At 38.0% G+C, this 15,022-nt stretch overlaps 1 protein-coding gene across 3 annotated transcripts in view; it reads right to left on the bottom strand.

Annotated features, from left to right (window-relative positions):
• Positions 1-15,022, bottom strand: part of Entpd1 (ectonucleoside triphosphate diphosphohydrolase 1) — a 112,618-nt gene that overhangs the window by 44,354 nt on the left and 53,242 nt on the right. The window contains exons 2-3 of one of the 3 annotated variants that reach the window (XM_026394800.2): positions 13,875-13,999; positions 4,841-4,958 (exon numbers count right to left, since the gene is read on the bottom strand). In XM_026394800.2, the coding sequence (XP_026250585.1) occupies positions 4,841-4,958; positions 13,875-13,999 (243 nt within the window). Of the gene's footprint in view, positions 1-4,835; positions 4,959-13,874; positions 14,000-15,022 lie in introns of those variants that run through there. The other 2 variants (XM_026394801.2, XM_026394802.2) reach the window with 2 other exon arrangements.

The raw sequence follows: 15,022 nt of genomic DNA, 5'->3' as shown, positions 1-15,022 counted from the left end.
GAAGGACACTTCATACTGCTCAAGGGAACCATACACCAACAAGACATAACAATCATAAATATATATGCCCCAAACAACGGTGCTGCTATGTTCATCAAGCAAACGCTTCTCAAGTTCAAGAGTCTAATAGACCACCATACAATAATCATGGGAGACTTTAATACACCTCTCTCACCACTGGACAGATCTTCCAAACAAAAGTTAAATAAGGAAACTATAGAACTCAATAACATAATTAATAACCTAGACTTAATTGACATATATAGACTATACCACCCAACATCAAGTAATTACACTTTTTTCTCAGCAGCACATGGAACCTTCTCAAAAATAGACCATATATTATGTCACAGGGCAACTCTTAGACAATATAAAGGGGTAGAGATAATACCATGCATCTTATCTGATCATAATGGAATGAAACTGAAAATCAATGATAAAAGAAGGAAGGAAAAATCAAGCATCACCTGGAGAATGAACAATAGGTTGCTGAATGATCAATGGGTTCTAGAAGACATTAAGGAGGAAATTAAAAAATTCCTAGAGTCAAATGAAAACACAGACACAACATATCGGAATCTATGGGACACATTGAAAGCAGTTCTAAGAGGAAAATTCATTGCTTGGAGTTCATTCCTCAAAAAAAGAAAAAACCAACAAATAAATGATCTCATACTTCATCTCAAAATCCTAGAAAAAGAAGAGCAAAACAACAGCAAAAGAAGTAGAAGGCAAGAAATAATTAAAATCAGAGCTGAAATTAATGAAATTGAAACAAAAGAAACAATTGAAAAAATCGACAAAACTAAATGTTGGTTTTTTGAAAAAATAAATAAAATTGACAGACCCTTAGCCATGCTAACGAAGAGAAGAAGAGAGAGAACCCAAATTACTAGCATACGGGATGAAAAAGGCAATATCACAACAGACACTTCAGAAATACAGATGATAATCAGAAATTATTTTGAATCCTTATACTCCAATAAAATAGAAGATAGTGAAGGCATAGATAAATTCCTTAAGTCTTATGATCTGCCCAGATTGAGTCAGGAGGACATAGACAACCTAAACAGACCAATAACAATAGAGGAAATAGAAGAAACCATCAAAAGACTACCAACTAAGAAAAGCCCAGGACCGGATGGGTATACAGCAGAGTTTTACAAAACCTTTAAAGAGGAACTAACACCAATACTTTTCAAGCTATTTCAGGAAATAGAAAAAGAGGGAGAACTTCCAAATTCGTTCTACGAGGCCAACATCACCCTGATTCCGAAACCAGACAAAGACACTTCAAAGAAAGAAAACTACAGACCAATATCTCTAATGAACCTTGATGCAAAAATCCTCAATAAAATTCTGGCGAATCGGATTCAAATACATATCAAAAAAATTATACACCATGATCAAGTAGGATTCATCCCTGGTATGCAAGGTTGGTTCAATATACGGAAATCAATAAATGTTATCCACCACATCAATAGACTTAAAAATAAGAACCATATGATCATCTCGATAGATGCAGAAAAAGCTTTCGACAAAGTACAGCATCCCTTTATGTTCAAAACTCTAGAAAAATTAGGGATAACTGGATCATACCTCAACATTGTAAAAGCAATCTATGATAAGCCACAGGCCAGCATCATTCTGAATGGAGAAAAATTGAAGGCATTCCCTCTAAGATCTGGTACAAGACAGGGATGCCCTCTCTCACCACTTCTGTTCAACATAGTCCTCGAAACACTGGCCAGAGCAATTAGACAGACGAAAGAAATTAAAGGCATAAAAATAGGAAAAGAAGAACTTAAATTATCACTATTTGCAGATGATATGATTCTATACCTAGCAGACCCAAAAGGGTCCACAAAGAAGCTATTAGAGCTAATAAATGAATTCAGCAAAGTGGCAGGATATAAGATCAACACGCATAAATCAAAGGCATTCCTGTATATCAGCGACAAATCCTCTGAAACGGAAATGAGGACAACTACTCCATTCACAATATCCCCCCAAAAAATAAAATACTTGGGAATCAACCTAACAAAAGAGGTGAAAGATTTATACAATGAAAATTACAGAACCCTAAAGAAAGACATAGAAGAAGACCTTAGAAGATGGAAAAATATACCCTGCTCATGGATAGGCAGAACTAACATCATCAAAATGGCGATATTACCAAAAGTCCTATATAAGTTCAATGCAATGCCAATCAAAATCCCAACAGCATATCTTGTAGAAATCGATAAAAGAATCATGAAATTCATATGGAATAATAAAAGACCCAGAATAGCAAAAACAATACTAAGCAGGAAGTGTGAATCAGGCGGTATAGCGATACCAGACTTCAAACTATACTACAGAGCAATAGCAACAAAAACAGCATGGTACTGGTACCAAAACAGGCGGGTGGACCAATGGTACAGAATAGAGGACACAGTAACCAATCCACAAAACTACAACTATCTTATTTTTGATAAAGGGGCTAAAAGCATACAATGGAGGAAGGATAGCATCTTCAACAAATGGTGCTGGGAAAACTGGAAATCCATTTGCACCAAAATGAATCTGAATCCCTATCTCTCGCCGTGCACAAAAGTTAACTCAAAATGGATCAAGGAGCTTGATATTAAATCAGAGACATGGCATCTGATAGAAGAAAAAGTTGGTTATGATCTACACGCTGTGGGATCGGGCTCCAAATTCCTCAATAGGACACCCATAGCGCTAGAGTTAACAAATAGAATCAACAAATGGGACTTACTCAAACTAAAAAGTTTTTTCTCAGCAAAAGAAACAATAAGAGAGATAAACAGGGAGCCTACATCCTGGGAACAAATCTTTACTCCACACACTTCAGATAGAGCCCTAATAACCAGAATATACAAAGAACTCAAAAAATTAGACAATAAGATAACAAATAACCCAATCAATAAATGGGCAAAGGACCTGAACAGACACTTCTCAGAGGAGGACATACAATCAATCAATAAGTACATGAAAAAATGCTCACCATCGCTAGCAGTCAGAGAAATGCAAATCAAAACTACCCTAAGATACCATCTCACTCCAGTAAGACTGGCAGCCATTAGGAAGTCAAACAACAATAAGTGCTGGAGAGGATGCGGGGAAAAGGGCACTCTTGTTCATTGCTGGTGGGACTGCAAATTGGTGCAGCCAATTTGGAAAGCAGTATGGAGATTTCTTGGAAAGCTGGGAATGGAACCACCATTTGACCCAGCTATTCCCCTTCTCGGTCTATTCCCTAAAGCCCTAACAAGAGCATGCTACAGGGACACTGCTACATCGATGTTCATAGCAGCTCAATTCACAATAGCAAGACTGTGGAACCAGCCTAGATGCCCTTCAATAGATGAATGGATAAAAAAAAAATGTGGCATTTATATACTATGGAGTATTACTCTGCATTAAAAAATGACAAAATCATAGAATTTGGAGGGAAATGGATGGCATTAGAGCAGATTATGTTAAGTGAAGCTAGTCAATCTTTAAAAAACAAATACCAAATGACTCCTTTGATATAAGGGGAGTAAACAAGGACAGGGTAGGGACGAAGAGCTTGAGAAGAAGATTTACATTAAATAGGGATGAGAGGTGGGAGGGAAAGGGAGTGAGAAGGGAAATTGCATGGAAATGGAAGGCGATCCTCAGGGTTATACAAAATGTCATATAAGAGGAAAGGAGGGGCAAGACAAGATAATACAAATCGAAGAAATGATTTACAGTAGAAGGGGTAGAGAGAGAAAAGGGGAGGGGAGGGGAGGGGAGGGGGGATAGTAGAGAATAGGACAGACAGCAGAATACATCAGACACTAGAAAGGCAATATGTCAATCAATGGAAGGGAAACTGATGTGATACAGCAATTTGTATACGGGGTAAAAGCGGGAGTTCATAATCCACGTGAATCAACCGTGTAATATGATGTATTAAGAACTATGTAATGTTATGAACGACCAATAAAAAAAAAATCATGGCATTTGCAGGTAAATTGATGTATCTGGAGAATATTATGCTTTAGCCAATCCCAAAAAATCAAATGCTGAATGATTTCTCTGATATAAGGATGCTGATTCATAATATGCTGCAGTGGGGTGGGGGCAGAATGGGAGGATTAAATAAACTCTAGCTAGGGCAAAGGGGAAAAGAGGAGGGAGGAGAAGGGAGGGGGCTTAGGGGTAGGAAAGACAGTGGAAAGCAATGGTCATCATTACCCTTAGTACATGTATGAAGACACAAAGGATGTGACTTTACTTTGTATACAACCAGAGATATGAAAAATTGTGCTGTATATGTGTAATATGAATTGTAATGCCTTCTATTGTTATATATAACGACTTAAAATAAATAAATAAAAGTGTAAAAAAATAGGAAATAATACCTACCTCAGCAGGAAGATATAGGATGAAATGAAATAAAAACTGTTTAGTTCTTGGTCAGTGCAAGACACACAGAAGTGTCCCATTAGTGGGGAATTGGTATTACTTAATTACTTCCATCGTATGAGTGTGTGTGTGTGTGTGTGTGTGTGTGTGTGTGTATGTGTGTATGTGTGTGTGTGTGTTGCTGTGGCCTGGTGCATATTAACATGCTACTCTATCACTAAGCTACAATTATTTATAGGTTTGCTTATTTTCCAAGGGATTGATCATTAAGGACTAATTTTGATATTATTTTTATGATGGTAAAAAGTAACAATAGCAGCTCCACTGTGTTCTTCATTGGCATCCTATATTTGGGGATCCTTCTCCTCTTCTGCTCTGCTTGCATAGCCTCTCATGTTCACATATCCCACTGTGTCCCCTTCCCTTATCTTCACCTTACCGGCCACTTGGCATTCTTCTATCTGTTGCACTATCCCTGTGTCATTCTCCTTTTCAGATGGCCAGCTGTAGATGTACAAACTTGTGTGAGAAGAGCCTGCATCCAGCACAATTCCATACTGAAGTCAAAACAAGACAAAAACTTATCAGTATCACATCATTCTTCATATTCAGCTTTCAACAGAAATTCGACAAGGACAGGGTTATCAAAACCACAAGGAGAAAACATTTTTTTTCTTTGTATTTGGGTTTGAACCCAGGGTTGCTTAACCACTGAGCAACATTCCCAGCCCTTTTCTATATTTTATTTAGAGACAGGATCTCACTGAGTTGCTAAGTGCCCTGCTAAGTTGCTGAGTCTAGCTGTGAACTCGTGACCCTCCTGCCTCAGCCTCCTGAGATGCTGGCATTTCAGGCGTGCACCACTGCACCCAATTAAGAAAGCATTTTGATTTGAGAGGAACACTAGGCCAGGATGGAGGGCTGTAGTTACTTGTATCAGTAAAGTGACCAAGACACCTGTCTTTTTAGGGCAAAGCTCTTTATGCTGACTGAACATTAGAAATGTCAGGCCTTGCCCAGGGCAGAACCTGAGTGGAAATATTAGTTAGAAACTTCTTAGGTCATTCTAAGGTACATCAAAAATTCAAATCCACAAGGAATGAACAGAAAACAAGTAATGTAGTAGTTGCCAGACTTGTCTACACACTGAAACCACCTGAAGAGCTGCACAGACCATGATGCCTGTGCCCCCTACTAGATACAGTGATCTAATGGGTCTGGTATATGGGCCTGGGCTTGGTAATTTTTATGCAATCCCTTGTGATTGTGCTGTACAGAAAAGTTGGGGAACCATTATTAATCCATTGAAAGTTTCAAAGCCAATAATCAATACCTTCTTCTAATTTTAGTTCAGTAATATGATTTGTTAAGAGAGGCATAGGAAATATTAAATATACTTGCTTTTTAATTGTGTCATTAATTTTGAAATTGTATTCAGAAGATTTGAGCTCAATCTTCATAAAGAGTAAGGGGAGAGTAAAGAAAGAAAGAAAAGGGGGAGAAAAGGAAAAAAGACAGCTTAAAGAAGAACTAGATGGTCAGAGGAGAGAGAGAGAAGAACAAACTACCATACTATATTACAGGAGGGCATTAAATGTGCCAGGCAGATGTAATATGAAGCAGAATAGTTCTATAAAGTAGGTGATATTTTTATTTCTTCTATAGAGGTGAGAAGCTAAAGTACAAAAAGTTAAGTAATTTATTCAATATACAAAGCCAATAGGGGATACAGCATGAATTTGAATTACAGTCAGACTCAAGACTGTATGCTTAAGCCTTATACATGGAAAGAGAAGCAAGGGATGGGGAATCGTTTTCAAACTGGTAAAGTTGACTACAAAAAAATTACACAAATCTTAGATGTGTATCTCTGAAATTTTGCACATGTGCACATCTGTATAACCACCAACAACTATTTGGTGGTGGTTATACTAGAAGCCTAGTTGTACAGGAATCTGTCCAGCTTCAAATATCAGGGTACAAAACATTTTCTAGCTGCCCAGTAGGATTCCTAATAGCCCTCTTAGTCATTTTGCCCCACGCGTAACCACTGTCTTGATTTCCATCACCATTGATGAGTTCTGCATGTTTTTGACCTGCAATAAATAGGATTCACATAGTGTGCTCCTCCTTTCTGTGTAACTTTACTCTACCCTGCATCTGTAAGGTACATTCAAACTGTTTGTATCAGTACTTCTTCCTTTTCCATTATTGCAGAATATTTCATCATATGCATATACTACACATTTTGTTGGGGTTGTTTCTCATTGGAGGATGTTAGCAGTATAGCTGCCAAGGACATTCTAGCACATTGCATTTTGTGGAAATAAGCTCTCATTTTCTTTGGTATCTACCCAGGAGTAGACTGCCAAATGCCCATTTTGATCAGTTTGTACTCACTTTGGTTATATCCCTGAGCTGAATCAGGAAGAAAAATTCCATGGAGATTAATGACATCTGCCATGGGCTTGTGATGATAATATGGTGGCACATGCACTTTCTATGATCTCTATCCTAGAGAGAAACATGGAGGGAAGTATATGGGGAAGCAAAAGGAAGAGAAGCAAAGGAGGCACTTCTGAAATGTGAGCCAACCCTTGTCACACTTTGCTGCTTATTTCACTGAGGACCTCAAAGTGTGGTCTGCCATTTGAAAGCATTTAATTTAGCTCTCACCCCACCCCGCCACTGCCATCCTCACATTGTCTTATCAAGTAGTAAGACTTAAAAACCTCCAGGGAGAAACTAGGACAAGAATGAGACCTCCCCAGACCACTAGGAATAGCTAAAGATTGGGCCTCTTGAGTGACCAACTTCAATGCACTTCACTACGACCAGGAAGCAGTACTGGTGTGAGGACCCTTGGGCCTGTCTAACCTCCACAGTGTTCCCTGCCTTCTCGTGCACACAGGGAGCCCCTGAGGCACTAGCATTTTGCCCTCAGAAAGAAAGGCCCTGGGCAGGGCAAGCAAGCAGGCTGGACAGACCTTACATCTAGGCTTGTTATCAAAGGAATCCTAGAAAGGCTTTAGCAGCCTTTGTGGGCAGAAAGGGACACTGACTGGGGCCCAGAGTCTCTGGGACCGTGGGAAACTTCCCAGGGTGGAAAAAGAGTTACACAGTAGAAAATTCTATTGTTTACTAGCAGGGTTCCTGAATTCTCTCTGCCAAAGTTTTTCCAACTGCAAGGACATATGATAAAAGGTAGCGAGGCAGCAACAACAAGCCACTTTTATCTGGAATTGGAACATTCTATTCCAACTATAGACATGAAAGTCACCCTTCCAAATTGCCAGGCTTCCTTCTCTCAGCCTGCTTCTCTAAGGCCCTGCACAGTAAGGTGGTTGAGAAATGAAAGCATTTACTACATTTTGTTTGCAAGCATTTGAAAAGGGGGCAGAGTGCATTTTTACTCAAGAATTGAGGACATTTTACCTTTTGTTTACAGCATACAATGCTAACCTGTTGAGCTGCACCAAATTTGTCTCCTTTCTTCTGAAATCTTTTGTAAAATTTAAAAATTGGCACTTTTGTTGAGATAGCTAAAGCTATCTCAAGAAAAGTGGTGTCAATCCTTTTCTGGAAGCTCTCAGTTTGGGCATTTGGGTAATATGCCTTTTGTGGCTATAGGGTCTACTTGTAGCCCAGGTAGCCACCACTTTTTGATTTTTTTCCATCACCACAGCATTTTTTCCAGGGCATATTTCATAAAGCATCTCAGCATATAAAGCTTCCCAGAAGCTTAGGGAATATTCCTGCTCTATCCCCCTCCTAGCCTAACAAGCCTATTATCTAGTGAACGTCTCAGAGAAGCCTGGCAGTAGAACTCAGTGTTTCTTTATGGCTCATACTTAAAACATTTCTAAAAGCCCATGTGAACATGTCCTTCATATCAAAGAAAAAAAATCAAAGATTCAAGTGGTGTCAATCCTTTATTGTTCTTTCAATATTATTTTCTATTTTAAGAGTACTAAAAGTTAATCACTTAGAAAATTAACAGAAAAAATGACATTTAACATTACATCTACATACTTTTATTATTCCTAAAATTAATGTGTTAATTTTTTTCTAGTCTTTTTTCAATGCATATTTTAATACAGTTGTAATCTTACTGTGCATACAATCTTGTCCTAAGCTAATTTTGATCATGCACATGATTTTAGAGAGCATAACTGATCTTCATGAACAATGTCTCATGAACAGAAGTGATGGTCTGGGAAGCAGAACCGTAGAAATGACCTTCCTGATGGATAGGGCCACCAGCGCCCTTGTGGCCTTGTGAAGACATGTAAATGTGGATGGCAACAGATCCTGAGCTCACTGAGACTAGAGGCCACATGAAGGTAGGGCAGACCACTCCTTGGGGTGGAAATAATTCTACCTGCATAAATATCATGGTTCCAGGCTTTTGTGTAATCTCTTTAGGTAGCAAGAAAGAGAAAACTGGAGTGTCAGAGGTTCTTCCCGACTCTCTAGAAGTGGGACATTGAATCTTCTTGTCTAAATCTCCTTGTTTTAACACCTACGGTTGCACTGGCCTGCTTATACCTGTCTATGGGCCACGCAATTTATGCTCCAGTGCCATTATCCAGAAAGCCCCTCGCCTGAGATCCCCACCTTCTCTGTTCTCCTATGATTAGGTTCTACCATCCTAATTAGAATGCTTGTCTTTTTCTTATAAAGACAATACTGAGCACATTTTGTAATTATGTATTTATGTAGCTATTTGATTAATGTCTGTTTTTCCCATTAGATTTTAACCCACATGAGGGAAGATCTACTGTACTTTCCACAGTATAGCCAGTATCCTCCATGGTATATACTACTAAATATTAAGAAAAAAAAAAAAGGAATTCAGCAGATAATTGTCGAGTCATATGAAATAACAAAGGGAGGATGGAACTATACGTTTCCTAAATTCCTTGCAATCCTAAAAGAGATTAACACTTACAATCTAATATAAAGAAGTGGCATTGGAATGGTTTCATGCAATCCTCCAAATACCTTATAAGCCAGGAGAATGTTTCCCCTGCAATATTCTTGTTTGGAAACACAATCAACAACGCAACAGTAGTGGGAGGTGGGGGCCTAATGAGAGTGTTTAGAACCTGAAAGCTCTGCTTCCAGGAATGGATTAATGACAAATATGGCTTAATGAAAGTACATCTGCATCTGCCCTCCTCTTCTTGACTGCTATACGAGGAACAGTGTTTCTCCTTTCCTGAGATATAGTATTTAAGTTTCCATCTTGGAAAAAGACGAGGACCTTTCAAGATACCAAACATGCTGGGTGCTTGATCCAGATGCTATTTTCTCTCAGTCTCCAGATTAATGAGAAAATTAATTTCTGTGTTTTATAAATTATCTTGTCTGTGGCATTATGTTAGAGAAACTCAAAATGAACTATGATAGCAGGCAACACAGGCAACAGTGTGATCACTAATTTCACAGGTTCCTTTAGACATACTGTTTCTTTAAAAGCTTTCTTCAAAGTTCCTGAGCTTTAACAACATTATCCATCTCATCAGTCTGGCTTAGTAAGGCTGGTATATAAACAAAGCTTATCCTTTGAATGTGACTCTAGTACTCTATAAACAAATCAGATTAATTACAGAGATGCAAGCAGGACCTATAAACATTTACAGACCATTTTCTTCCTTTCTGGTTTCTCTTCTTCTTTAAATGAGATGCTACTTCTTCAATACAAACTACTGCTTTGCTTTGTCATTTGTCTTATAAACAGTGGTAAAATACACATAACACAAAATTTAGCATTTTAACCATTTTTAAATATACAGTTCAATGGTATTAAGTATATTCACATTGTTCTAAAACTATGACCATAATCCATCTCCAGATGCTATTTTCTGGTGCAGATAATGTTAAAGTCCAGTAGAATAAAATTAATACAGATATTTTCCAAGAATATTTGGAAAGGAAAGCAAAGTAAATTCTTCATAAAAACAAAATCAGAAATACTAATCTAAGAGTAGCACTTTAGTTCATTTTGAAAAAAAACAAAGGCATGGGGAAGAACAATTACCTTTTAGCAGAAGTCAGAACCCCTACAGAGTGCTAGCTATGCATACCACCCTACAAGCTTGAGGTCTTTCATAGAATACATCTTCGGTAAAGCAATGTTGACATTTGGTGTCTGCTGAGGGCTTCTGATGTGCTCAGAACTCTGAGAAGTCAGTCATATATTCTATACCATTTAATCCCCACAACCATTCTCCAAGTAGGTACTGTTATTATCTCTTTGTATGTGAAAACTGAGGAATTTAATTACCCAAAGTCTCAACTATAAAACAGTAGATCTGGAAACAAAATGAAAACAGTCTAGTCACTGAGGCTATATTCCATGTAAGTGGAAACTTTTAAGGAAGGCATGTGATTTCACATTGGCCAGTCTGTGTGCCAAAATGTGGGATATTCATGCTAATGTGACAGTACACCAACTCCCAGTGTGCAGTGGGGAGCAGGCAATTAAGGAGTAGATCCCCAGGCCCTGAGAAGGCACTAGGGGTGACAGTGGGTTACCAGGATCTCTAGAGGGTCCTGAAGCAAGAGTCTGCTTCCCACACTGATGCTCCCTGCTGCAAGGCAGGTCCTGTGCTCTTCACATCCAAGAAGGGAGCAGTTTTATCTATTCAAGATATTCACTTTATCCACTGAGTCAATAAATTTTGGGAAGCCACCACCCAATTCAGATGTTTTGTTCTTTGTAACTGAACTTTATTTTGTGCTTATTTGATTAATGATTATTTTCCTCACTAGACTCAATGAGGGTGTGTACTTTGCCAATCTTGCTTATCACTCTCTCTCCAAAACTGAAAATAGAGCAGATGTTCAAAGACTTTTTGTTAAATCAATGAACAAATAAAATGTATGTGAAGACAAATGAAACCTAGCCACTGTCCGCATACCCTAGCAGTATCTGGCCAAGTAAAAACATCAGTACAACAAGGAGTTGTGGCAGTGTTGTGCAGATGTGCCCCAGGCATGAGGCCACCACCTCCCCAACAAGGCTGAAGCCAGATAGGGTCAGCAGATATAACACTATATTGCATCATCAACACAGAACAAATGTCCAAATGATGTTATTTTTTAAGTGGTAATTTGTAGACACAAAACAGTCAGCCTTCTGTCTCTGTGAACTCCATACCCATGGATCCAATCAACTAAGGAGCAAAAGTATTCAGAAAATAATTGCATCTATACTAAACATTAAGACTATTTTTTCCTGTCATTATTATCTAAAAAATAGAGTATAACTACCACTACATACAATGTATATTATATAAGGTATTATAAGTAATCTAGAGATGATTTAAAACATGTTGGAAGATGTACAGTCATTTTATGCAAATAATCCCCCATTTTATATAAAAGACTTGAGCATCTACAGATTTGGGAATCTATGAGGCAGTCTTGGAACTAATCCCTCAAAGATACTGAGAGACCATTGTACATTATTCCAATTAACCACCTAAAATGCTTTAGTAGCCATGATATCTGGGGATGATCCTGGTACTAGTTTACAAGTCACACAAAAAATGTTTCATTTTTTCCCTTACTTTAGATTTTATAAAATGTTTTCTCACACATCTTAATCATTCAACCTAGCTTTGAATGTTTTCACAGATATTTCAAAGAGTTTACTCTAAAGTTGCAATGTCCAGTAGAACTCTCTGCAGTGATGGAACTATTCTGTGTCTGTATTGCCCAATTTTTTTCTCCCTTTTATGTGGCAGAATTCATACTAAAATTAGTGTACAATCTCAACAGATAGCTAGTTTTCTTATATCAAACTACATTTGTGTGAAATAAATCAGTGATGTTACATAGATTCATTTCAATGTCAGTGGCCGCTCTTCAAATACCCATACCTTTGATTGAAAGAATGCCAAAGCCCTTGTTCCATTTGCCAGGCCAACAGAACAACACAGAAGCACAATGGACTTGAAGACCAGAGTGAATGAAGGAAAGTCATCCATGACCACAAGTATTCACTAGGCGCACAGAGCCTGAGTCTGTCATGGATTTTGCCTTCTGGGCAGTCCTTCTCTCCAGTGATGTAACACTGAACATGCAAAAAGGTCATATCAAGAAGGCAGTCATGCTCTTTTGGAGCTGGTAAACAAATAGCAGAACCAAGATGTCATGAGCCTTCTACTGTGAGTGAAGTTTTGCCAAGAGAACCAACATCACTCAACATTAAAAGGCAAGAGAGCATGGACAGTAAGACAGCCTCGGCCTTCTGTCTAGACAAAGCAGCTGCTGCACTCAGCCTCACTGGGGCAAACTTGTGTGACAAAAGGACACCAATGTAACACCCACTCCTCTTCTTTATCGCAAGAGCTTTGGGTGGGAGGCATAAGTTTCAGAACCCTGGCATGTGCATTCATCCATCCAGCCTCACAGGTCATCACCTTAAATACCAGAGGATGCACTTCTGCACACACGTTCAAGGACCTCTGTAGTTAAGTCAACCTCTGGATATGCCATTGCCCATGTGCACATGTGTACTTGTTAGCATGTTTGTACCAGCCTGACCTATATAGATTTGTTTACTCTCACTTCAGTGCAAGTTTAAAGTGGTATGTTTTCAATAAATATAAATTTATTACATGTTTTGTTTTTTAATGAACAGACTAAATAATGAACATAATTCAAGACTTTAATAAACTGAAAATGAAGCAGAAATACAACACAGAATGTTAATAAGCCTAATGATTTTAATGATTTTAACTAGCTCTTTAAAAGTAGAAATTTCACAAGAAATTTTCCTAAGAATTTATTTCAAATGACTGTTTGATACATGCAGACATACTTTCACCTTTTTGTATTTATTTTCCTGCTTTTTCTATATTTTTGAAGATAAGAAACACATCTTCTCTATAATCTTTGATTTCTGATATGCTTTATACAGAGCTAATAAACTTTATTATTTTGGTGATAGTGATAATAACAGAGCAAAAAGAGCAGAGTGCAGTGTTGTGATTGACCCATGATGAAAAATGAGTAAATTGTAGAGATAAAACTAGACCCTAGGATATGAGCATATGACTGTGACCATAGAACATGGTACAACAAAGATGTGGATGAGGTTAATGAAGTAGTCATCTTTGTTGAAGGGCTGACTTACTGAATGGCTGAACAATAATAAAGGCAGTTATCTTCCCGCTACTAATTTAATCAAGGCATTTCCTCTTACAGAATGAGCATCTGTTTCCATTTTATCTCCCTCATCCAATGGATTGTAACTTGTAACTTGGAGCTGTATCCTCAATTCTTCCCGTATGCTCTAATTTATCCTCACACCCCTTTCCACACTCCACTTGGGGCTTTTCCTCTCTCTCTCTCTCTCTCTCTCTCTCTCTCTCTCTCTCTCTCATACACACACACACACATACACACATACACAAACACACAGAGACACACACACACAAACACACATGGATTTGACTTGCCTTAACATTTTGTGGTAATGGTTTGTTCTGGGAAATCCCCACAGCGATCAAAACTATCACGGATATGACACAGGAAAAGCCAAGGATGACCAGGATATTTTTGGTGCAACTGTTTTCATTAGAATCTAAAACCAAAATCAGAAGAGAAAATATCAATAAGAAATCAATAAACAATGATTTTCTCACTTTTCTGTCTGGTCTTTTGATTGTTATCAGAAGTTACCAGAAACATTAAAAAAGAAAATAGCCTATCTTTAGCCATGAGGCACTTATAAAATAACTGAGGAAGAACTCAAACATAAATATATTTGCCTGTATTGTGGCAGGGGCCAAGACTGAGTGAGTTGTTATGAAAAGGAAAAATGGACAAAACTAGGTCACTGATCAGATAAGGCACGAGGACAGGGAAGTGTCTCAAACTGGCAGTTTAATAGGTCATATGGGTCTATCAAAATACAAGTGACAAATAATGAAAAACAAGAATAGACCTTAATTAAAAACTTACCACAAATTGTTTAATATCTTTAAAATATTTAGTATATATTACCAAATATCAAATCCCACCTCTCCATGACATTGCCTGGCTTGACATGCTCTTTGCATTGCAACCATCCTTTGAAGGTAAGCAATTGGTGATAACCTAGAGGCTGAGGTGTTTTGAATATGTTGGGCCATCATTCCCCTTATTTATTGTCTTCTTAGTCTCAACTTATGAAGAGACAAACAAACAAAAAGCTCCAATAGAAGAATAATATAAAAGTTACTTTAATTGGCTATAAACAGATCAGAGAAAGTGAATAGGAAATGGTCTTGCCGTGCCATTCCTTCCATCCTGACACTCCAATTTCTACCTCCCTCAACTCTCCAAACAATCCTTAAACTTTGTTCTTAGGCTTTGGGGAAGGATATGATAACAAAATGGAGAAGCATATGCAAATGAGATGGATTCTACAGAACAGTCTGTACTTCTCTAACAACACGTTGGGATCCAAACAGCTGAATAAGGAACCGAGTTTCTTTCTGTCCTCTTTCTTGGTGAGTAGGAGCTGTCTGCACACAAATCGAAATTCTTCCTCATTCTATTCAGAAGAAACTTGGACTTAAAACAAAGATCTGTAATTATATGGGTCTCTGGTCTGCCTCAATCC

The sequence above is a fragment of the Urocitellus parryii genome, chromosome 5, assembly GCF_045843805.1.
Source record: "Urocitellus parryii isolate mUroPar1 chromosome 5, mUroPar1.hap1, whole genome shotgun sequence".
NCBI lineage: Eukaryota > Metazoa > Chordata > Mammalia > Rodentia > Sciuridae > Urocitellus > Urocitellus parryii.
This window is presented reverse-complemented; position numbering and strand designations above follow the sequence as displayed.